The sequence below is a fragment of the Lepidochelys kempii genome, chromosome 3 (genome assembly GCF_965140265.1).
Source record: "Lepidochelys kempii isolate rLepKem1 chromosome 3, rLepKem1.hap2, whole genome shotgun sequence".
Taxonomy (NCBI): domain Eukaryota; kingdom Metazoa; phylum Chordata; order Testudines; family Cheloniidae; genus Lepidochelys; species Lepidochelys kempii.
In genome coordinates this window covers 37114475-37141360 of record NC_133258.1, presented here as the reverse complement: position 1 = coordinate 37141360, position 26886 = coordinate 37114475, and the positions used below count along the sequence as shown (strand labels likewise).

General features: G+C 38.2%; 1 protein-coding gene across 1 annotated transcript in view; it reads left to right on the top strand.

The window, feature by feature from the left end:
• Window positions 1-26886, top strand: part of SNTG2 (syntrophin gamma 2) — a 529846-nt gene that overhangs the window by 454580 nt on the left and 48380 nt on the right. Inside the window, exons 13-14 of the mRNA XM_073336143.1 lie at window positions 5499-5570; window positions 13392-13601. Coding sequence (XP_073192244.1) covers window positions 5499-5570; window positions 13392-13601 — 282 coding nt within the window. The remainder of the gene's footprint in view (window positions 1-5498; window positions 5571-13391; window positions 13602-26886) is intronic.

Here is a 26886-nt window from a genome sequence, read left to right as displayed (position 1 = left end):
CAAATTTGAATAGTAAACACTGTTCTGTTTATTTATTTATTTTTTTATTTTGAGAGTGAGAAAGAGAGAGAGCATATAGTTTCATCCCTGTTTCAAGTGTAATTCTTAATGCAACCTTAATTTTGGAGATACATGGCATCTCCATAATTCCGTAATACCTTTACAATATGATTAAGAAAGTAGCACTGAAGTGATTTCTGTAAGACTGTGAGTACCTAACTGGTCTATTTTTTTCATATTTCCTTTAATTGAAAAATAAGTGCAACCTTATTTTTGAAGTAATAGAAACAATTAAACACCAACAGACTGTAATTTATCTGTGTTCCTCCTTGCAAAGAAATTAAAGGGAAAAATTATGCATAATTTAATGAGTGCAGGCACAGTGATTTGAATATGAAAAGCATTATTTAATGCTAAGTATTACTAATTGTAATTATACAAGAACCAAAGTGATGTCCTGAGATTGAAGTCACACTCTATTTTAGGGCACAGTCTTAACCATGAGTGCCTAAACAGACAACTAAATCCTGTGTCTGAATCATAAAGTTAGTTATTAATTTTACTCCATCTCCCTACTAGTGCAAGACTATTGTACATTTTTTAGTATCTGGTTTAGTTTTAAATGTCCCAAGGAGAGCTGTTAATTAATCACAGTTAACTCCTGCAATTAACTCAAAAAAAATTAATCGCCATTAATCACAGGTTTAATTGCACTGTTAAACAATAGAATGCCAATTGAAATTTATGAAATATTTTGGATGTTTTTCTACATTTTCAAATATATTGATTTCAATTACAACAAGGTTACAGTGCTCACTTTATATTTCTTTATTACAAATATTTGCACTGTAAAAATAACATTAAAAAGAAATAGTATTTTTCAGTTAACCTCACACAAGTACTGTAGTGCAATCTCTTTATCATGAAAGTGCAACTTACAAATTTAGACTTTTTGTTACACAACTGCACTCAAAAACAAAACAGTGTAAAACTTTAGAGCCTATAAATCCACTCAGTCCTACTTCTTGTTCAGCCAATCGCTAAGGCCTGGTCTACACTGGGAGGGGTATCGATCTAAGATACGCAACTTCAGCTATGAGAATAGTATAGCTGAAGTCGACGTATCTTAGATAGACTTAGAATCACTTACTTCGCATCCTCGCGGCACGGGATCAATGGCGGCTGCTCCCCTGTCGACTTGGCTTCCGCCTCTCGCTGTGGTGGAGTTCCAGAGTCAACAGCAGAGCGATCCGGGATCGATTTATCACGTCTACACTAGACACGATAAATTGATCCCCGATAGATCGATCACTACCTGCCAATTCAGCGGGTAGTATAGACATGGCCTAAGAGAAACAAGTTTGTTTACATTTATAGGCGATAATGCTGCCCACTTCTTATTCACAATGACACCTGAAAGTGAGAAAAGGCGTTTGCATGGCACTTTTGTAGCCAGCATTGCAAGGTATTTACTTGCCAGATATGCTAAACATTTGTATGCCCCTTCATGCTTCGGCCACCATTGCAGAGGATGTGCATTCATGCTGATGACACTCGTTAAGAAAATAATATCTTAATGAAATTTGTGACTTAACTCCTTTGGGGTGAATTCTATGTCTCCTGCTCTGTTTTACCTGCATTGTGCCATATATTTCATGTTATAGCAGGCTCGGATGGTGATCCAACACACATTGTTCATTTTAAGAACACTTTCACTGCAGATTTAATAAAATGCAAAGAAGGTATCAATGTGAGATTTCTAAAGATAGCTACAGCATTTGACCCAAGGGTTAAGAATCTGAAGTTCCTTCCAACATCTGAGAGGGACGATGTGTGGAGCATGCTTTCAGAAGTCTTATAAGAGCAACACTCTGATGTGGAAACTACAGAACCTGAACCACCAAAAAAAGAAAATCAACCTTCTGCTGGTGGCATCTGACTCATATGATGAAAGCGAACATGTGTCGGTCCACACTGCTTTGGATTTTTATCAAGCACAACCCGTCATCAACTTGGACGTACGTCTTTTGGAATGGTGGTTGAAGCATGAAGGGACATGTGAATCTTGAGTGCATATGGCATGTAAATATCTTTTGAAGCCAACTACAACAGTGCCATGTGAATGCCCGTTCTCACTTTCAGGTGACATTGTAAACAAGAAACAGGCAGCATTATCTCCTGCAAATGTATGCAAACTTGCTCTTCTGAGCGCTTGGCTGAACAAGAAGTAGGATTGAGTGGACTTCTAGGCTCTAAAGTTTTATTTTGTTTTATTTTTGAATGCAGTTATTTTTGTACATAATTCTACATTTGTTAATTCAATTTTCATGATAAAGAGATTGCACTACAGTACTTGCATTAGGTGAATTGAAAAGTACAATTTCTTTTGTTTATTACAGGGCAAATATTTGTAATAAAAATAAATATAAAGTGAGCACTGTGCACTTTGTATTCTGTGTTATAATTGAATTAAATATATTTGAAAATGTACAAAACATCAAAAATATTTAAATGAATGGTATTCTCTTATTGTTTAACGGTGTAATTAAAACTGCGATTAAACACATTTAATTTTTTTAATCGCTTCGCAGCCCTAATTCCAAGTCTCGGGGCTTTTACCATCTCTTTACCACAGGTTAGAACAGCTCACTGCAGGAATATTACTTGATGTAAAGCTATTTTTCCCTTTTAACCAATTACATTTGGTTGAAATGCTAAATAATTCTATCTCTCCTTTCAGCAAAATCCTACACCCATTGAAATCAACTGGATATTATACCATTGACTTCAGTGGGGTCAGGATTTCATCCTTTGTATCTGTATCCTTCATACAATTCCTGATCTCTACTGTACTTCTGCTTAGTTATCACATTAGCAAAGCTTCCGTATAGCATATTACAACCATTTATTCTTTCCTCCTAAATCTGTCCCACAAACTCCCTAATATTTGTTTTTTTTCTGAATACACTCCAGATTGTAAATATTTGTCTGGCAATGAGGGTTTCCAGAACCTGAGCTAAAGGTCACTGAGGTTAATGACTCTTTCCATGTACTTCAGCGGGGTTTGGATTAGGATTAGACTATAATACACTATTGTAGCTGTAGTCCCCTTAATATTTTCTGCATAACTTTTGTTCTGTGACATGATGTTTCTTCATAACTGTTTAATCTTAAGAACCAAAGCAAAAGACATAGGCAAATGCAACTGCCATTCAGCAGCAGCTAGGTAGGAGTCTGGGGAAATAAATGGAAATCCACTAAACCCATAAATAGATTCTCATACTTATTTTTTTCCTCTGACCACTAACAAGAACTAAGGATTCTCCTAGCTCTAATTTTTCAGGAGAAGATTCTTTTCCTTCCAGTGACTTGATAAGAAGTAATGAGTCAACCATTAGTTTATGGTGTAGAGAGCTGTTCTGTGAGAAGCATGAAAGTCACCTAATAAAGCAGTTATTTTAGGCCAAATCCTGTAGTCTTTAGTCACTCCTTATTCAAGCCTCCATCAAAGACAATGGAACTTTCCTATAAATAAGGACTAAGCAAGGAGCGGCAGTATTTGGCTCACTGAAAATATGTTCTGTGTAATATTACCTTCACAATCAGATTCAACAGTAACTTCTAGTCACCGCTGTTCCTGTGTTATTGCTGGCTTCTAACAGTAGTAAAGGAAAAGCTTAAAGTCAATATTTGGTGCATGTGAAAGAAGAGACTTGAAATTGTTTTAAAATTAGGAAAAAGAAAAGGAGTACTAGTGGCACCTTAGAGACTAACCAATTTATTAGAGCATAAGCTTTCGTGAGCTAAAGTGATTCTAAAATAACATGCTTTTTATAAAGGGGCTCAGGGACAGATGTGATATCAAAAATTGCTTTTAATTAATTTTGTTAAAAACTAATTATGCTAGATTTCAAATTGACAAATAAATATTAAGTAATATTCCTTGAGCTTTATTGCTCCTGAAGAACTGCTGATAAAACTGCTACAAAATAATTATGTAAGCAGTGTTTTTTCATGCAGTGTATGGAAGTTATTTTTTATTAATATTTAAATTGTGAAAAGTGTCAAATAGAGAACCCTAGAAGATGAGTCCCTCTACCTACAGAATAGATACAGCATGGACAGGAGCAATACTAGATTCCCTTCCAATGTTCCTTAACCTCAAACCAGAAATCCTCCTATGAGGGATGAAAGTGTAACTCAGTTCTCAGATCGGTTTTGAGACAGTCAACAGTGCTGCTTGTTAGTTCCAATTAAGATGGCCATCTGACAATAATGTCAATTATGCCAAGAACTGGGCCTTAAAAAATCATCAGATTGGGCGTATCGCGTGATTTTTTAAAAAAAAAAGTTGGATTTTTTTATTTGCTTTGTGTTTAAGAACCTTGAAGGTTCTCATTTTTGCCTTCTTGTACATGGACTAGAGGCTTGCTCTCTTTTAAAAAATGAGAGCAGAGGTTCTCATGTAATCATCTGACTCTCAGAGTTGGGGCTTAAAAAAACCCCTCCCAATATCACTGCAAGTTGGCAAATTTTTCTGTCTTACAGTGTCAACAGAACACAGGGTCAAAACCAAAAGACAAAAAACTCCACCTCAGTGTATGTTACTATTACTGGGTAGTATTATTGCATGATTTAGTTGGGGATTGGTCCTGCTTTGAGCAGGGTGTTAGACTAGATGACCTCCTGAGGTCCCTTCCAGCCCTGATATTCTATGATCCTATGATTACCACAGGCTTGTCTACATGGCTTGGCAGCATGCTCTGAAGTACAAACTAAAAGGCAATATAGTGTTTTTTGAAACAGGACTACACTAACACGAATGTGGTACCTTTTAGCTTGTGCTAGCTGGCTCTACATGGGGCAGTTTCAATGGAACACTTTAGTATGTGCTTCAACTCACACTTCCAAATTCTGCACTACAGGGCCATGTAGACACGCCATAAGAAACAATTATATGACTGGATTTCCTTTCAGTTATATCTATTATAAAAACTTAGTTGTTCCTTTCAGTTTCTAACATGCAAATTAAGGCCCTGATTCAGTAAGTTGCTTAAGTACAGGCCTGTCTGTAAGAACTTCACTGGTTCCATTGATGTCAATCAGATTTACTCATGGTAGACCTGTACCTTCATGAATGAGGGCCTGAGACAGTTATTTGGCTAAGCATGCTATAAAATAAACAATACTGATTTGCCTTACAACAGAGATTTTAAGGGGTTTCATTCATGCTAAAGTAAGAATACAACAAATCATTACAATTTTAATTGTAAGAATACTGTGGATACTGCACTAATGAAAGCAGGATGCTATTAGGAGCTCTTTCCTTAATATCGGATACTAGGTTAATACATTAATTGAAACTGGTTGGCATTTGATTAAACCATCCAACATAACAATCATTAGTGAAATCTCTTAAAATGTTTTAAATCCTTGCCATAAAAAAACATGTCCTTTTAATGGTGTGGTATTTTTGTTTTTTGTTTTTGGTATTACAGGTAAGCACACTAGACTGGGTACGAGCTGAAAAAATCTATCACCTCTGTGAGGTTCTATTTAAAGTTCACAAGGTAGGTCTTCTGAGAATTATAGACTACATCATTTAACCAAGGTAGCTTACAATTTCCTAACATTTAACAATATAAATGATAGACTCAGCTTAATTTGATTTAGCAGGGACCAGCCCACAAATAGTTAATCTATTGCTATAAAACCAGTTCTTAATCTGTAACTATTTCCTGCATAAATATTAGATAACTTAGAATTTGGATCATCTCTGTAGTGAGCACATTTCTAAAATATTTCCAATCTGAAGAAATATTAGTATTAGTTCCTGCCATATAAACAATGAATAAAACAACTATCCATAATGAAGTCTGTATCTTATAACTTTTTAGTGGGAGAAAACCATTTTATGAGCCATTTTTTAAAAAGAAATATTTACCTTTAATTAAAACAGTGATGTTAACGTGTAGTTTAGAATGTTAGTCTAATCTGACTGTATTTTGGGTGTAATTTGTGTAGCAATGAATTTAAAATTCAGTTCATTGCTACATATTAGTGGTGCACTAGATTACAAGTAATAAACAGCCATTACAATTCAGAATGTAGTCCTATCTTTACAAAGAGCAATGCAGTTCATGTAACATCTCTTTTCATGTATCATGTAACGTCTCTTTTTTTAATATTATTTATTTAGTTTTGCACTAGGCAAAGTAACTGGGTTGTTGCGTTTTTGTAAAACAATAATTGACTTTTACATGTTTTCCCCCTTTAAAAACTCTTTTGTTAAAAGAGGAGTTGGGTGCATTAGGAATGGCTGGGTAGACAGGCAGATGTTATCCTTACTGTCCAAAGAGAAATCACTGGTATCCAGTATGAATCACTGGTATCCCATATGTGGCCCTCCAAGCTGACTGTGTTAAGAAGAGAATTTATATCTGACTATATGTGTTCCCTGAGCCATACCGTGTGGTTTTTAAATAGAAGTCTCTGAATCAGTCAATATAGGGAGGTAGACAGAGGCATCACTTCTCCTGCAGCCCATGGAGCAGCTCTGATGTGAGCTGCATGTGCTCTGATCAGCTGCTCAGCATTTCCCCAATCCACCACGTGCTGTTGCTTCATTGTCTGCTTACCTGCTGGGGGCAAATCCCCAGGGGCAGGAGGAATCAGATTAGGAGCTCAACTAACTTTGCCTAGTGTAGTGGAGTGCCTAGCAAAGGATGGCTCCTCCTCCCAACACAGTCACTCAAGGAAGCCTAGGAGAGGGGAAAATTCAGATAATCTGAGATCCAACAACCATTTTATCTGTCCCAGGCCAGTTTAGAGCATCATGGAGACTGGTCAAACTTGTACCAGCAGGCTTTATCTCCAATGGCCTGTGTGACAGCTGGGGCTCGCCAAAGAGCATCACGTTCCTCCCACTTACACTCCCTGTCCATGATGCTCCACTCCATCACTTATGTGCCCTCTGTACTGGAGGCTGTGGGCAGGAAGGTATAGCAGCATGCTTCACTAGTTCTGTGCCCACTGGGGACTGCATGTGATGGTGCAACCTGGAGCTGGGGTACCGCTAGGCCCTCTGGCATACCAATCTGGGCCCTCTCTCACCCTTCTGAGACTGGGATAAACTGCAATCCTCCCCAGGTCTTGCTCTCACACAGCCACTCATGAACCAACAATAGAAAGGATTCAGCCAGTTCCCCCCAGCTTTCCAACCTAGGACCCCAGAGCTGTACCATCTTGCCCTGGTCAAAAGCCTGACCCATTTAAATTTATTTATGAAACCGCCCCTCCTTCACTGTGGAGAGGACAATGCACCAGCCCTGGTTCCTGAGGAGATTTCCGTTTGCACTTCAACCAACGCACTGTTTTAAGTAAAAAATATAAAACAGATTTATTAACTACAGAAAGATAGATTTTAAGTAATTGTAAGTAATAGCGTACAGATCAAAATTGGTTACCTAAAAATAAAACAAAATCACAATCTAAGTTCTATACACTAGACAGGATTTTAATCAAGTAGTGTCTCTCTCTGATGGTACAAACAGTCAATCAATCTTCCATACACAGGCTCAAATCTCTTCAGCCTGGGACCATCTCCTCAGTCCAGTCTTTGAGATGTTTTTAGCTGTTCAGTTATGGGGAGAGTGAGGCCAAGTGATAATGTTGCTTCCCCCTTTTATAGCTTCTGCCACTTGGAGGGAACTTCAGTGTTCCAAGTAAAGTGTCCAGCACAGTTAGTGGAAAAGTACAGGCACAAGATGGAATCCACTATTACATGAGCTGGTCACATGCCCTTGCGTGCTTCCATGAATCACAGCCTGGGCCATTACTCATATTCTGGCTAGAATGTTCACATGCATCACAGTGGGGTGTCAACTCCAAGCCCCCACTGCTCTGAAGGGCTCTGCTGATGCCACCCCAAATAAGTACTTTGTGTATCACCAAAGACAGAGTGCTGGAGTCCAAGCCCACCTACCCAAGCAGATACTCTCTAACCTGGTCTGTTGAAGATGGAAAGAGAAGAGCTGCTGCCACTCTTGGTAGGAGGGAGAGCCCCATGCTGCTGCCCTAGCCAGTGTGGGAAGGCGGGAGGGGTTTCCTGTCACTATCACTTCAAGTAGTGAGCAAGGCAACAATTCGGGAGTGGGGTTGGGCAGGGCCTGGAGGAGCACAGCTATGTGGGGGTATGTCTAGGGGCCTGTATTGCTTTAATGCAACTCTGTCTCCATGGTGGGTGGCTTTTGCTGCCTTTGTACCATCTGAACAGCACAGTGGTAGCAAAATAAGGCAGAGAATCTGCCCCAAAGTATTGATTCTGTCTCCTTGTCCTCTTCTCAAACACATTCAGGCTAAAATGTTTGCATGCTTCTGATGTAGATACTCCTGGTGCCTTTTAAAAAGAGGTGTTTTCTTTCTCATCAGACTATTACCATTGCTAATTTGATGCTCAGTCCTTCTTTTACTATTCTGGCAAGGTTAATTTCAAGGATGATCTATCCTTACAGCAAATTCTATGGTTGCTTTTTCATTAAAAAAAAAGTGGGAAATAAACTATCTTAGACTCGACTCTTAATGTTCTTGACATTTTAATAAATGAATGCTTAATTGTCAGTCTTGGTGAATACATTATCTAAAACACAAAAGCTCAACTACAACACTTTAACCTCCTTTCTGTTGACACTTCAGTATAAATGATAATGATAGAAATTTAGAGCAAATTAATTAAAATGGAAAAAACCTTAATTTCTGGAAGAGATTAAAATTTCTCAATTATAGCCTCTAAGACCCAGATTTCACTAGAGAAACTACTGTGTTAGAAAAGATTTTTTTAAAAGATTTCAGAAGCCAGTTGTAATTAGCACAGTTGTGTTGTTGTTGCAGATAGAAAGTAAGTTAGTAAATAGTTTTTAAAGTCCATTCTCAAGACATTGGATGCTTGCCTAACTTTAAATGTCCTATCTAAACCCAGAAGCTAAATGTGCCTTTGGAGACTATTTTTCTACAGGGTATGGATGCTTTTGTGTATATTTTAGTGTACACAGGTGTGGTGTCATTCAATACATACATTTACATACATACAGTCATATCACTTATGTAGTGGTGATAACCATATATTTAAATGAAATAACGTGATTTATTTAATTTAACCCACACATTTCTCTTTCCTGCACTTTTCCTATTACTGAAAATTCATACCACTGAACATCAGCATCAAATAGACATTGGTTAAAATTCAACCCACCCTGAAAATCATAGAATTATAGAAAAGTAGGGCTGGAAGGGACCTCAAGAGGTCATCCAACCTACTCTAGAGGCAGGATTTAGTAAACCTAGACCATCCCTAACAGGTGTTTTTCTAATATGTTAAAAACCTTCAATGATGGGATTCCACAATTTTGTAGATAAATTTTTCCAGTGTTAAAATATCATCATAGTTAGAAACTGTTTGCTAATATCCAACCTATATCTCCCTTACTGCGTGCTAAGCTGATTACTTCTTGCCCAATCCTCAATGGATGTGAAGAACAATTGATCACCGTCCTCATTATAACAGGTTTTTTGCAGGAGTGTTGGGTGAAATTCTGTGGCCTGCGTTGTGCAGGAGGTCAGACTAGATGATCATAATGGTCCCTTCTGACCTAAATATCTATTAAAAACCCTTAACATATTTGAAGACTGTTGTCAGGTCCCATCTCAGCCTTCTCTTTTTTAGACCAAATGTTTCCTTCTATCCCATTAAATGTGCAATTACACCCCCCACACTAATAAAACTTACACTGGCCTAACGCCCATGACAGACAATATTAAGTTCTGCAGCAGTTAGAAGTTTAACACCCAATATCTCATGACTCTGCAGAGCTACAACCAGGGGACCAAATTCTCAGGCACAGAAGGAGAAGACAGAGGCATATTTCTTCTCTACTCCTCTCCCTCTCCCCCAAATTTCCAATCCCGAGGAGCAGCTGGAGGTCAGTTTCAACAGCTTCAGGTCTCTGTTTCAATAGCTAGAATGGCCCCGGGGGCTGTTCCGCTCACAGAATCACTGGAGCTCTGGTTGTGCCTCCCTGTGCCTCTGACAGCCTCCAGAATGTCCACTACTCCAGGGGTTGGCAGCAGCAGGTGGCACAGAATTAACTTATGCCAGTCTTATGCTTGCTAGTGATTCTCCAACGCAAAAGAAAATCCTATCTGCCCTATTAGGGACAGCTGTCTATCCTTTTTGGACTGTAAGAAAAGTACGTAGAGGATGGAGTGCAGTGCTCTTTACTATTGAAAAGGGGAAATTCCTGGTGTCCTATGAGACACACAACATTTGCTTCTATAACTGGAAGGTCCTGAGATTCCAGACTTTAAAGCTTACATTTTTATGTATACTGATGCTATTTTAGGATATTTTGAAGTCTGATCCCAGTTATGGGGTGTGTGTGTGTGTGTGTTGAAGTCTGAGCCCAGTTAGTTTTTCCCCCCTACCCATATATTGCAATTTCACTAACTCATGTAGAGAAGTATCCTGATTTTCACTAGTGTCCTTTAAACCCAAATCTTGCCTTCTTGTTTTAATGTGTCTCTCCCTTTGAATTCTGTACAGTTACTCATAACTAACAAAGCTACCATTACATATGAGGGAATGCAGGTAGTAATAGTCCTGATAAAAAAAATTAAAAATCTCTAAAACATTTATAAAATAGATTTTCTGTAAAATAGGAGAGATGTGAAATGGGACGTGGTTATTATTTCCATTTTGGGACTTCCCCCTGCCCAAAACTTGCTAGAACTTGGGTATTCTCCCCCACCGTAACCTGGAGTCTTGGAGGGAGGCGCAGTGGGAATAAAAAAAAAATATTTCAGCCAAGATCACCTCAGAAAAATGTGATCCTGACTGCAGACACCTGTCTACTCTTCCCATCTTCCATGTCAACAAACAGAAATAAAGAAATAGATGAGAAATCAAGAGCATTAAGATGATCTGAAACTGGTAAAGAAAATGTTTTCAAATGCCATTTGGGGATTTAATTATAGAACGTCCTTATAATTTTTTTTAAAATGAAGATGGGAATTAATAGTAGCCTTCAAACCTAGTTTTGCTTTTCTCTGTATATTTATCAAACAATAATCAACTGAAGTATTTGAAAACTTCTTATAATGAAGTATTTTAGTTCACTAAAATCTTCATTGTAAGGAGATCCTGTTATTCCCTGTATTGATTGCAGGGTATCTCTTCACTCCCTCCAGTTTCAGAACAGCACGTGTTGCTCTGGAGGACCTCTGCCACACCATATTGTCATTTCTAGCATTAGCCTGTAATAAATTACTGCATTCCCATGAGTTTAGCAGAGTGAAACCCAATTATAAAGGAAAGAAACCTTATATAATAAGTGGTGAAACTTCACTATAAAATGAGTGTAAGTCAGCTGACATGCAGTTAAGTAATTCAGGGATTTCTCTCCATTTCACTGAAAACATAGGTGTCTGTGTAGCTGAGTTCATAATAAGCAAATTCCACTGTATATCACCTCTGAGTTCTACATGATTGGACTTAGATTGCAAAATGAAAGAAACTCATTTGATTGTTCTGGGGTTTTTTTAAGCAGTTCTATTTTTCACATCAGGGTGCAGTGTCTGCAAGGCATAATTTAAGTAAGATAGAGTTCATTTAAGTTCCAAAAAGTACTTTTATTTGTAGAGATTTTTTTGTTGTTGGATGGGTTTTTTTTTTCAATTTGTTTTACTTTTAAAACTTTTTAAAATTGTAAGTGTACAAAATGTCTGTAACAGATAAATTGCATCAATTGGTATATAGATTAACTATGTGACTTAAAATAAGAATATAATTAGCTTAAATTTATCCCTGTTAAAAATCCACTAACTTTAATGGATTTATACCAGGTAATTATTTTCAAATCTGACTATTAGCTTAGAGGAATGCTACTATAAAGACATTTGAAAAAAATATTGTATTAAGAACATGCAAAATAAGCTCATAAATAAAAATATTTTGATTAGGTGCTTCAACCAAAAGTCCTCATTGTCTGATTTAGTCAATCAGCTGGGTTCATGTATTTGAAAGAATAATTTTTTGTCTGCAATGCTGAAACCCTTTGCAACAGGAATTGAATCTGAGTCTTTTGGTGCTTGATACAGGAGCTTGTGCTGCCTGAGCTAAAAGAGCCCCTCTCTTAGCAAGCTTATAAATTCCTATTTGACCTAGTCACCACTAGAGCGGGACAGAGTGCCACACCAAGCAGGCATGCCTTACATACTCTGCTCTCCCTTGCAAGGGAAGTGCATTCTGGGCTTCAGAGGTTTCCCCCTTCAGTTCCCTCTATGGGCCACCATGTGTCATGCTGATACTCCAGCTGGGTTGCCAGCAGCAGCAATCAAATCTGGGACCTCTGTATCTTAATGCATGAACTCTATTGTCTGAGCTGAAAGGCTGAGCTCTCTCAGCCATGGCTGTAGCAGATTCATCAATCTCTAGTTGGTCTAGCCACCACTAGAGGAGGACAGAGCACCACACCAAGCAGGCATGGCTTACATGTCAAAAATATATTAACATGGGAGGTTTGTTCACATTGTTAAGGAAAGCATGAATTCAAATGCACCCATATAAAGTAAAAGAATATATAAATACTGTTCCTTTCTAAGCAGATGCCCATGAACATCTGAAAAAAATCTTTATTCCCAACTCACTGATAATAGGTATCTCTGTCTCTCTCCAGCTTGGATTCCAGAGCTTAGATTCACTAAGTAGGATTCTGGAGCTCTCTTTGAGAAACTCGTCCAGAAATCCAGTGGCAGTCACCAGCTCTCTGTGAGAGCCTTAATTTGAAGCTTTTGATCCATTTTCACATCCTAATTCCAGTATCCATGGTACCTCTCCAGAATACTTGCTTGCACCTTCAGGAAGCCTTATGTCTCTCTGCCCAACCCCCTCCATCTCTCCCCCACCTACCTCCACATGAAAATATTAATTAATTTTAAAATATAACTATTTATTGTATTTAATAACGGATTGCATTGCTTACATTGGTATGTTGCAAACTATAGAAATACCTGGATTGGATTAGATTAGATGATAGAAAGAGAAATAGAGGTGACTTCATCTGTTTTGACCTTGTGAATGAGAGGGTCTGAGAGCAGTAGCCTTTACAAACATTAATTGATTCTCATGACACTGCACTGAGAAAGGTAAGTATTAAAATAACAGTCTTACAGATAGATAAACTGAGGCACAAAGCAGTTTAAATTGACAGTGAGTCAGTAACAGAACTGAGAACAGGCATTCTGATTCAAAGTTACTTGCTGAAGACATAAGACAATGCTGCCTTTAATGATTTGTTTAGTGCTAGTTGAAATATCACTTACTCAAACATGTCTTTCAGCTCTGGCTTGCTGATGATTGCTGGCTACAAGCAAACTTGTATTTAGGTATTCATCAGGACTATGAGCTTGAAGACCAGAGGCCATATTGTTTCAGTGTCATGGTTGGACATGGCCAGAGTCATTATTTTAATGTAGAGCTTGGCAGTGAGTTGGCAGCATGGGAAAAATCATTTCAAAGAGCAATTTTCTTGGAAGTTCAAAGAACAGGGGTAAGTAATACATAACTTAATTACTGCAGCCATTTTATTGCTAAAATAAGTGTAACATATAGAAAATTTTAGACATTTTAATATGTTTTTGTGATTTTTTTAAATTCATTTTCAGAAAGAAAAAGGCAACGAAAAGTACAGAAATGCAAATAACTTACAACTTTTGTACTTTTCAAATACTGCATGCTTCACTGGCTCTCCAGTATAATTATGGAACTATGCAATTTTGCAACTTGTCAAAGCAGCAAGACCAGACATACTACATAGACATAACATATTAGGGTGGGGGAACAGTAATCAAATAGGAGAAGATTATACATGAATAGGAGGGGGAGGCAAGGTGAGGACTGGGGCGGGTGAGGGGGAAAGGGAGAGGAGAGGTTAAATGGAATGGAGGTCTGGCATTCTTTAAGCCATCTCAACATGTTTATATAGAAATGGGGTCCAAATTTCTTCAGGTTCATATAATTGCTGTCTACAGCAATAAGCTATTCTTTCTTTGGCTGCTAACTCAGACATAGTGGAATACTACTGCTCTATTCTTGGGCATAAGCCCTACCAATTTCACGGCTATGAAAAACACATCCTGGACCATGAAATAAGCCCTTCCCCATGAAATCTGATGTCCCTTTGTTCGTAGGCGTACCCCAGCAAAGGGGGCTCCCAGCTCCAGCTGGGTTGGGGAGGGACAGGACTTGTCCATCCCCTGCACAGCTGCTCTGGGTGGGGAGGGGAACCAGACTAGAACCAGCAGCTCCAGAGCCCTCCTGCAGCTGGAGGAGGCTTGTGGAGTTGGATCCGATCTTCCCTGTGCTGCTGGGTACACGCCAGCTGGGGGCTCCTAGCTGCTAGTCCAGGCAGGGCTGGGGCAGGACAGGATTTGATCTTTCCCTACAGGGCTGCCCTTGGTCAATTTGGTAGGGCCCTAGGCATAAGCCCACAATTCCATTTTTGTAAAATCATGTACTTGGTGACTATTGCAGCTCTCAAGAACCAAAGTCTTGTGGCAGAGTTAAACCCAGTTTATCGGGCCTCATTTTTGGCTGAGGTTTGACTGTTGAAAACAGGGCAGTCTTTTTAACTCTTGAGTCCATCTCTTTTCACAGCTGCCTAACTATTGGACAGTCCCATAGTATGTGCATCAAGGTTCCTTCTTCTTTGATACAGTGCTAGCTAACATCAGAAGTTAAGGCCTTCATCTTGTGCAACCTCTTTGGCGTCCCAGTAAATTTTGAATAATATCTTTTGTTGTATCAAACATAACCTGAGATCCACAAAGACATTTTTAACATTATGTAATATGCTCTGCCATTTGGATTCTTTTAAGGGCTCTGATAACTTCCCTTCCCATTCTTTCATGAACACCAAATTAATGGGATTCTTTTTCATTAGCAAAGTATACATAGTGGACATGGACCTGGGCTGTTTATGAAGCATTTCTAAGGTTCCCAGTAGTTGTGTGGCCTCTGGCAGTCCTAGGGCATCCGTACCAAACTGATATGTTAGCAAGTATCTTAGTTGTAAGTACTACCACTCCACTGAGGGTGGCAGGTTATAAGGTTGCTTCAGTGTTAGAAAATGGACAAAGCCCTCATCACTGTCTAATTGGGAAAATGACTTGCAAATCTTGGTTACCCTAGGTAGGTGATTTTGCATGATTTCAATGTTGAAATTGAAACCTCTTAGCTAAGATAGGCCAGACCCTTTATACAAATACATCCGACAAAGTGGGTATTCACCCACAAAAGCTTATGCTCCAATACGTCTGTTAGTCTATAAGGTGCCACAGGACTCTGCCGCTTTTACAGACTCTTTAGATAGCCACCGCTGTAAGCACCTTGTTTTTCTCCCTCAGATAAAAAAAGAAATTGAGGAGACCTGCAGGGGGAATATAATTCATTAATACACATTCAGTTTCCACCCATGTGGGTATAAGGGTGCTAGCATGTTGGAATTGGTTTGATATCTGTGACATAATAAAATCATAATTGTGATTTTGTAGGTCTGGGAGCGCAGTGCCTCCATTGGTTACAGGGAGCTGAAGTTTGTTAAGTGATAATTGTGGACGTTGATCAGGGCCCTGCAGGAAGGCTCTAATAATGCTATTAATTTTTTTTAAAATAAGATTTTGGGATAAATACAGGTAGGCTCCTCGAAATCTGAAGTGGCCTAGGCAGAATAGTCATTGTTATTTTGTTAACCCTTCCTCACAGGTTCAGGGAGAGGGGATGCCACCTATTTGTCACTAATGATTTGAGAGAGTATAACATCTCAATTTATCTTCACTAGTTAATATTTCTTGAGATTTTTATACCTAGGTACACAGTTGCATTAGTTTACCTGTGGAAATTCCATGGAGAGAAAGCCCCTCTACATTTCAACTGGTAGATTTGGAGCAGTTCTAATTTTTTCCAATTCAGTTTGTAACCAGATATTGATTCAAATATTTGAATTTGTGATAAGAAGATAGTGATTGTTGCTTGTCACTTGGATATCAATTTTAGATTTTTAATAATCTCATAGTGAATACACTGAATACAGAAGCAAGTCTAATAATCATGTAAACATGGATTTATCTATGAGCACGCTCTCTGACTAGCATGTGTTGTGACAGCTCAGAGAACAGATGTTCCAACAAGAATATTATAATCAAGTTACCCTGATTGTAATAAATGGAAAATCAATACATTATCCTGTGGAGATTCTTTGAATAAACCTGGTTATGAAACTTCTATTCAGAAGGACTAAGTTCATCCTCTTGTTATGCCTAATGTTTTAATTTAAAAAGAGAGCAGCTAGCCAGATTCTGCTCTCATAATACACACTCGTGTGTGTGAATTGGGAGTGACTCTGTTGACATCAAAAGAGTTATGCCAGTGTAAAATGTTGTGAGTGAACCTTGCTGGATTAAATGAAAAATCTTAAACCTCAAAACTAGGAGCTCCCAGATTGTCACCACTATGTGGATGACAAAATCCATCTCAGCCTGAGTCTTTTCTCAGATATAAAGATATATTTCTCTTGAATGGGAGTTACACTGCTGTTCTGGAAGCAGAATTAGTCTCATAGTATTCATTTAATTCAGATAATCTCAGCCCCTGGTGCAAATTAGCATGGCTAATATAATATGTGCTGGTTTCCTAATGGTAGTACCCGAGCACAGTACACTCCATTATTACAAAACACACCATTTCATATCTCCAGCACATCAAAAATATACTATGCTGTGGGAGATGGTGCTGGGGAAAGGGGACGTTGCAGGGCTAAAGACGCCAAAAGAGGAATTCAGTCCTGTAAAAGCTATTGCTTTAACAAGCAAACAAATCCAGAGGTTGCTTGGGAAAAGCAAACTGGTTGCTTGGGAAAAGATGCTTTCTTCAAGCAATCTTTGAGTCTAGTTAGTTTAGATTTTTAAATCTGTACTGCATCATTGTTTTGCCTCTTGGGTTCACTCTGGCATGCAGCTTAGTGCTTGATAACTTTTGATGTAATATAACTGGAGGGCACTCATGCCAAAACTTGACAATTGTATATACAATATGAATATATAGTGATGGGTTATGCAAACATACTGGGTCAGAAGGGGTTAAAAGACAGAACTGGCCCCAGGTAGTCCTGCCCCTCCAGCCCTGCAGAGCATGCTACAACTGGAGAAAGGGTTGAAAAGGGAGCATCCCAGCTCTGAAGGGGGGCGGCTGACTGAGCTACCCTGAAGGCTCCTCACAATGGCACCAGATTAGTCTCCCTGAGGGAACTGGACTCATATGCTGAGCCCAGTCGGGGCTTGTGACTGGAGTCCCAAGGGGAACCAATTGAAGTCACTCAATTAGAGTTAACTGCAAAGAATGAGTCAGACAATCCCCCAAACTGGTGGATATTCCAATACTTACATTTACCAAACCAGCACAAAACAGCTTCTATAATACCTCACTGGTTACCCAGAAGCCGACAACACAGTTCCCTTAAAGTAATCCAGCCTCAGGCCTCCACCCAGATACCTCAAGTATGATGAAGATTACTGAAAATTTTATATAAAAAAGTTCTACTAATCCCAAAGGATCGGACACATTACCTCCCAGGTTAATGAATGTTCCAGATCATACCCAAATACATGTTTACAGCCAATTCTTATTAACAAAACTAAAATTTATTTAAAAAGAAAAGAGAGGGAGCATTGGTTAAAACATCAGTACACATACAGACATGAGTCAATCTTGAGATTCAGATTCATAGGAGAGATGGTGAGCTTTGTAGATGCAAAGAGTTCTTTCAGAAATAGTTCATAGGTTATAGTCCAATGTTTATATTCAGGGTGGCCCAGTCAGGACTGGGATCTCAGTCATTATGGCTTCGGCTTCCCCTGCATGAAGCCTCAAGCAGATCTGAGATAAAAAGGATTGGGACACAAACATCTTTATACAGTTTTAGGCCTTCTTGTGACAGCTTGTAGTTCTTCAGCGAGCAATAGGCACTCATGTGGACTTGGAAGTGGACCCATTTCCTAAGTATCGCCGGTAATTATTCACAGAGACTAACATAAGGCAATTGCCTGTTTTTCTACCATTCGCAGATGATTTGCTATATATTTCAAAGAGAGATGAACACAGTGATATCCTATGTTTACAGTTCATTTAAATGTTAAAATGTCCTTTTGATCTCTGAATTAACAGAATATAGCATAGATAGGGACTGTTTGATTACATTATTGACCTCTACCAATATATATGTAAATATACAAAACCACAAACATTATCTCCCCATATATCTTTAAGGGTTGAATTTGAGTCATTTATCCTGCAGGATGCTTATACTTAACGCTTTCTGGTCATGCGTCACAGGGCTGATACCTGGTTTCCTTTTCATCTTATCTTGTAGCAGAAGCCAAGAGAGAAAAGCAGTGGCAGGAAGTGACTCATGGAGAGTAATTCAGAGGGCACCTTCTGGGGCTAGATATTGTTGACCCTCCTAGTGCCCTGGGTCAGAGCCCAGTGGAGTAGGCAGACCCAGGTTCCCCTACCACTACCCCTACTACAGGAGTGACCCAAAACCCCTGTACACCTCACCACACCTCTGATTAAAAGAGGACTAGGATTGCAAACCCTTCCCTCTGGGAGGTGGCACTAGGTGGTGCTAACCAGTAGGCCACCTCAGGGGTTCTGTAACAATTTTTATAGCAGGGATGCTGAGAGCATTTGACCCAAATTGTATATAAAGGAATCCACTTCAAGCCAGGGGGTGCGGCAGCACCCACAGAACCCCTATTTCTAGCATCTTCGGGCCACCTAATCCACCATGGACTCTATTGCTTATAATAAAGTATATTTAAAATGGTATATACACCATTTATATATACCATAAATATATACAATAGATATTACAGAGTCAATAAAATTAATTACTGAGTCAATAATATTAACAGTTGTTCAAATATTTCATTCTAATAATAGCTTTAGTAGGTAACTCTTTGCACAATTTTTGGCTGGTAATTTTAAGTTACTCACCATTTCTGTGTGTTAATGCTGAAGACATGGTAGATTGCCATTTCCGTTCCAAACAATCTCTTCTGTCATTTTAGGTAAATATGTGTGTGTTACGATATATAAGATTATCAACCGGAAAACTTGTGCATTTGTATTACGTCCTAGACAGTGAGAGAGGGATGTTGATGTGGGAAAATATATTATACTGATAGCCTCACTTGTCCACTGCTGTTGGAAAAAAGACTGACTTACATCAGAGCAATGGGAAATTGTCTTTAAGAAGATTTGTGCTTTGTTTTATATTGAGGATTCAAGTTGATAGTTGACCTCACAGATGGGTGTGACTTAAAGTGAAAAGCTGGATAGAACCAACACTAGTGCTAGGAACAGAAGGAAACTAATGCATTTATTTTAATTTCTTTTTTTTTTTTTTTTACATTTGTATTCACGTTGATTTGTTCCTCAAAGTGTCTTGAGAGCAGGCTTGAAAAATCTTTGGGCTTTTGGGAGATGTTGAGACTACATGTGTTCACACTATAAAGTATTCTTCCCACATAATTTCTTCAAGAAATTATAGATCTTTCTGAGCTACCGCACAGTTGTCCTATCTATCAGCTGTGTGAAAAGCAGATAGTATATAACTAAAGTGGAAAAAAACAAGGAAGAATAAAACAGTTCTGTAGCTATTTTTGTAATGATACACTTCTGCTGTGCTTATTTTTGAGTCTCAAAATCTGTTGTCCTGGAAAATTTTGGAGATCGCTAAGTGAAGGGACAGTTATTCACTTTGTGTGTAACTGTCTCTCCTTTGAATTCAACAGACTGCTAGACAAAAATAGTAGAATGATGATCCTTCACCCATTCATTCTTCAAGCCAGTCTGGAGTCTCCAGCAAAGCAGTTCAATTGGCCCCTCACTGCAAGGCCCAAGATTCAGTGTGGACCCATCCCTAGGTTCCACCCTTTTCTGCATGTACACACAAACTTGCCCTAAGCTAGTATTTCATGCCAATTGGGTCAGGGAATGTGGAGCAATGAGAAATATACAAGCCTTTCAGTCTCCAGAGTTCTCTCTTTTACTTCATAAAGTAAACACCTGTAAGATTAGGTGTTAGCAAGCTCTCGGCTGGGATGGTCCTCTCCTCAAAGGCAGTCACCAGCAGCAAAAATGGAGTCTGAAATTTAGTATTACATAGTAATATCGCTGGCAGTGAAGAAGGGCTGCATATTTCAGTAGCCAGCAAATCTTATGTTGGCAACTACAGGACATATCTTAGCATTAGCTTGTACACATACTTCCCTTTCCAACTTTATAAACATTTTTTTACAACTTTCTGATAGTTTTATACCTCCGATACTGAAGCCCTCTGAAAGCTCCTTCTCAATTTTTGTCAGCCATGGTTCCTCCATAGTCAGCCTAGATGTCGACTTGCCATATGCTTCTACTTGCCCTCTTTTTCATGGACTTATCTGGAGAAATGCACCTTTCAGAACCTTAATTCCCAACACTCTCAGGCTCGGCACAGAAAATGTACAGACTCTTCAGCAAGACTCAGAAGTGTTGTATTATAAACCAGTAAAACAATACTCCAGGTGCCGTTTTGTGCAACCTGATCTTTACAATAAATACATCCATATTTCAGTTATTTTTTGGCAATTGTATTCTCACAGAAATATTTTGAATAAAGCCATGGAAGTCAAAATGGCAGTTTGTGAAAAATTACTTTCTGATCTATTGTGTGTTAACTTTTAAGACAAGCATTCCAAGACATGTTCATGTAGAATTCTGAACCCTTTCAGTCATATTTCTGATTAATTACTTACTCCAGCTGAGCTAATTCATTCCATTAAGCTCCAGGATAGCTTCTTGTTTTAAGAGCAGAACTGTAAAGCGTTTATAATGCCGAGAACAAAGGTTACTGGGAAGCTTCTCTTTTCATTTCACATGAAATATTATGGTGGTGCGGAGGAAATCTTAATGTAAATTGGGATATTTGTAAAATGCTTTGGAAACTGGAGAAGATAACAATATATGCTTCTTAAAAATCTCTTCTGGCAGTGGTAGCCATGCTAAGGATAGCAGGAATACAAGTGGTATGTTGCTAATTTCTTTTTAAAAGACGGACACAAAATTAGACTGTCAGAAGGCCATGTTCAAAAGGTGCATATGACAGCAGAGAGAGGAAGGAGCCAGGCACTGTGGGATCCAGTGAACTCAAAGAAAAACAACCACTGTCCTATAACCATAACTAAGGAGAGGAGGAAACAGCCCTTGGCAAGAGAACATAATTGTACTTTGCTGAAATTGTAAGTATCAATAGTAGAGTGCAGGGTAATTTGGCCAGGTGGGGTATTAGTCCTTTCAGACCTATCTCTCAATAGGGCCATTTTCACCTGGAGTTTCTTGAAATACCTATCACTTGTAATCCAAAGACAAAAAATTTGCTCTTCAGAACTATTTTCAGGAGCCACAGGGGTAAGTCATCCTTGACATAGAAGAATTAACATTATCCAAGCAGAGGGATGGGGTGAACTCCAGTCAGAATTTTAACAAGGGACTCAGTGAACCCTCATGAGTTTCCCTTAAGCACATATCTATGGAATATTCATACATGGAGTTTTGAGTTTGTCAAATCCCTCTCTGATTTAATTACAAGACTGTTAATGAGCAAAGCTCAAATTAATAAATCACAGTGTCTTTATGGTTTCTTTATTGGTCAAGGAAGAGCGATACTGGGCCCATAATGAACACAAAATGTTCAAATTTGGCTTTGTATCTAAATTTGATGCTGTTTCTAGACCTCCTTACTGTTTCTTGATCCTCTAGGATGGAATACCAGCACTCCCTAGTCTCTCTATCTGTACTCCTGTCTTACGTTTTCCCCCCTCCCTCTGCCTTGTTCACAGAGAATTATCTGGTTGTCAGCTGAGTGTAGGATAGGATGACTGAATGTTTTGTGACCTGCACAGAAGTCTTTGAATATCATGACAGAATTGCATCTTTGCATCTCTCTATCTAGTAACATCAAGAGAGAACAGAGGGAGATATATCCATGATATGGGGGGTATGGGAGTGTATCTCAGTGAATGGGTGGAAACCACCAATTTGTGAGACAGTGGCAAGGACAATTCAACCAAAAGGAGGTTGCCCTTGAATTGGAATTGGTTAGGATTATGATTTGCACTTGCTGTTTGATGCTAACAGAAGGATAAAAAAAAGTTCAGAAGTCCATGAATATTGGGGTTCCACAGTGAGGGAGTTATCTTACAGAAAGGATACTTTGAAAGAATGTCTGGGCAAAAGCCTTCTATTAGCATGTACATGAGAATCCCTGAAGTCAGTGTAAGGAATAGGAAGAGAAAATATTCTCTCTCTCAGTTGTCTAGAGGCTTGGTGTTCAACAATTTCAAACACAAAAAATTAGTATTAAATGCCAAATCCAAGTCTTTTACTTCCTGCTTCTAGTTGTGTAGGAAATTCTGCAAGAACCAGTAAGTGTATATGCACATGATGAGAGAAATTATGGAGGAGTAAGGGTGAGAAATTAACTTTTTAGAACTTCAGAAATGTTTGGTTTGTATGCAAGATGAAATGTAGGACTCCAAACATTCTGTTTTATGTAGACACATTCTCCCAGGCTGGCTTCCTCCAAAAAATATCTCGGCTACATCAGCAAATACTTGTTCTGTACTTTTACAATAATGTAATAGAGTTGATTCTTGAAAATACAATATAAATATTATATCCAATAAGAGCTGTAGCAAAAAGTCATGAAGCAAATGAAACTGCTCCCTGCAGTACTTATGCTGTTGGATAACTTCATTTCATAAATTGTTTATATTGTTTGGTCAAAAAATGTTATTTGCTATAAGTTACTACATACTGTAAGTTAGGTCTGATGTTGGGCTCTAGCTGAGAGCATGTAGAAAGCTTGATTAAGGCTGTCACATTTTTAGCCATTCTCTGTTGTATTTTTATTAATGATGATATAGTGTCCAAATGGTAGAAGCTCCAAGACAATTTTTTCTCTTTGATGTTATAGCTCAACAGGTTGGCAGTTGTCACATAATCCTATGAGTCAGAAGATCAGACGAATTAACCTTGCCAGTCAGCCTGAGAATGGTGGTTAATTTGTTGACCTCAGTATTTTTGTGTAGTGTATTAAGTTGAGGGAGGGGAAATATCTCAACTGTAAAAAGCATGTTCCAGCATTTTCCAACATGAAAAAAAAGGAAATTCTTTTCCTATTATTGATATATATTGCAAATTATGAACACAAAGTTTTTCAACAATAGTATATTTAATAATTTGTGGTATTTCACTTAACCTATGTAAATAATGAATAGAGGTGTGCAACTAATAAATAATGAATAATATACAAATATGATGAATTCAACATCTCTTTCTTCTGATGGAATGAATACCTGTTTGCATAACTCTATTTCCTTGTGTGTATTTATCTGTTGTTTATTCAATGAATTTTTGCACACATTTTTAGTCTATGGATTAACAGCAAAGAGTTTTCTGCAGGAGTATTCAATTCTTGACATTCAACATTTGAACCGGATTGGGTAGCTATGATTGGTTACATAAATTACATACTAATTGTGTCTGTTGACAGTGTTGACAGTGACTATGTATTTTATACCCAATGGAACAGCTTGAAAAGGATTGAGAGATACCCACCCCAGAACACTTAGGTTCAAGTCCCTGATTCAAATCAGACAGAGTGGGTATTTGAACCTGCCTCTCCCACATTACACATGAGTGCTCTAACCACTGGGATACTGGGTATAAGACCCTCCTCCTCCTCTTTTGTGTGGATTAGATGTGTTCTGGGAACACAGACTGGCTCAAGCCCAACAGGTAAATGCTTAGTTTATGAATCTCACTGGGATTTAGGTGCTGAACAGCTCTGTGGTGTCAGGATTTAGGCAGCTTTACACATGCCCACTGGCAGAAATTTAGGTACTGAGGGACTTTTGGCAGTAGCTAAGTGTGGTTTTGTGAATGCCAGTGGTGCCTACGGATTAGATTTGAGGATTTAAGTGTCTAACTGCCCCTTTAGTCACCTAAGTCCCCCTTGTGAATCTAGCCCTAAGTGCCTACATGAGAAACAGAAATTTGATAATTGAGGGCTCCTTAATCTAGCCAACAAAGATACAACAATATACAATGGTTGGAAGCAGAAGCCGGAGATTTTACAGTAGAAATAAGGCACACATTTTTAAAAGTTTGTGTTATTAACCATTGGAACTATTTACCAAGTGTTAGTGGATTCTCTATCACTTGCCTTTTTAAAATCAAAATTGGATTATTTTTCTGTAAAATATTCTCTAGTTCAAACAGAAATTAATTCAGGGAAGACCTGTGGCCCATGTCATGCAGGAGGGCTGACTAGATTATCATAGTGGTCCCTTTTGGTTTTACAATCTATGAATCAATTGTAGTCCAATCCTTGTAGGGAAGAAATCAACTAAGAAAATGAGTAAAAATAGGGTTAACAATACTTGATTTACAGATGTATTGTGAAGTTTAATGAATATCTTTAAAATGCAAGTTATGTATAGTTGGACAAAATGTGCTATAAAGTTGCCAAGTATTATCATTATCTTTATATTTGAAGCAGTTTTACATGAAGCAGAATTATGCATAGAACTCCTCTTAGTAACAGGAAGAGCATCGTAAACTACTTTGAAAATTTACTCAATACACTCCATTGAAAAACAAACCAAAAACCTACTATAAATTCAGGTGAGATATTAAATAGCAATTAGATTAGGTTAGATTTATAGGGTCATTAAAAGATAATTATCAGTTTGTTACCAGAAGCACCAGTTTAATTACACAATTAAATTTTAGATTGTTTTCATTATATATAGAAATCTTACAATAATTCCACTTTACCTGGTCATTTTTAGATATTTCATTGAAGCCTGATTCATTTTGAATCTAGTGCAAAGAACAGCAGAAAAACCTTGAAGACCCTATGGATTAATTGTAAATATGTTTGCAAAAACTTTGAATAATTCAGATAGTAATATGCTGTGCTAAATTATAAGCATCAGGTTATGTACCTCTTTACATTGTAAACAGGACTAGAAGATCTTAATATGAAAAGGATATTAAACAAATGATGAAATATTACTAAATGTGATATAATTTAGCTGTGCATATATACATTTTATTCTTTTCATGTAAAATAGAAAACAAGTTGACATTTAACACATTATTCACAATGCAACACACTAATGTGCTGTGGAAGGACAGTAACAGTGCTAATAAAACCAGAATACAATCCTATGAGTATTAGCAAATTATTTAAATCCTAGGTGGTTCAAATCAGAACCATAAATCCAAACACCTCTGAACTTTGGTAATATTTGGCTCGAGATCTGAATCTTTTGGCCTGCACCTATTTTTATTATTATGTTATGGGAGAGTTCTGTAGAATTGACTAGGAATGAAACTAATCAGATTCTAGAAGTTATTCACATTGCATACATAGAGAATTTTATCCCTGCTATAATGTAAAATTCTGTTGTCTGTCTGATTTAAAATCTCTAAAGAAGGTTGTCATTCTGTATTATATTTTCTAGGAATGTTCCATCTGAAAAAGCCAAGCACCTTTGAAGTCTGGTAAAACACAGATTAGAATTCAGTGGCGTGGCTGAGAACCATCTTTTTTAAAGATCTATACTTCCCTTTTCCCCAGAAATTTAGTAAAGGCATCATTCCATATAATGAGCAGATCAGTCTCACACTGATATTTCCCATCTGAATCTTCAGACATTTGCCCTATGCATATTCTCTCAGCTCTGTTTTCTTGCATTCTCTTAGGCAGTGAGAATTACTTGGCTACAAAAATCCAAATAATAGTGATTCAGCTAAATACAGAGCTGGTAAATCCACATGTATGTGTGTTCCGTTTGTTGCAATCATATGGAATGCTGTTGCATTATGTGAGGGCCAGTCTGTCTTTGGGTTGTACCAGAACAAAGTTTTTGAAAGGCCCACATAGTCTGACTTCCTCTCCTGTTAAACTGGCAACTCAGCAGCTGAGGTGAAATCCTGGTACTATTGAAATCAATGCAAAGCTCCCATTGACTTCAGTGGGCCTCGGTTTCACCCTTAATGCTTTCTGCTGTTGCTAATTCCTGGATAAAGACAGGTAAATAATAGTGTGTCTGTCTCACATGCTACTTCATAAAACAGCTGAAAATATCATGATGTGATCCAATCCAGATACATCTAAAACAGGCCAGATCTTCAGCTGGTGTAAATCAATACAGTTCCAATGACTAGAGTGATGTTACACTGATTTGTACCATCTTGGAATGTGCTCCACACAGAGAGGGGAGACCAGGGTTCAAGTCCCTGCTTCAATGAATATTTCATTATTTCATGCAAAATGGAACAAACTTTTAAAAAGCATTTCTTTAATGATATCCAGTCATCCTGAACAGAGGCACCATGGCCAGGACTTTGGAAAAGATATTTTGCACTTCTATGACACTCTGGTACTCAGACTGATGGATTGCCAATTTTTTTAAGTGAAGGTGCTGTATACTTGCATATAGACATAGATTTAATTGACCCTATTGCAAAAATCCTTGATATAGAGGGAGTCCTGGGCCCAATAATCACATCTAAATCAAAATGCTACCCACCTGCAGCAACAGGTGGGCGAAATTGATGGGGCTGGTAGTGAAAGGGGGACAGTCCCAGTAGCAAGGATGGCAGACATTTGCCAAGGGACAATAGTAGCTCCTCCTCTGGGAGACTCTGGCACCCATTGGCCAGCT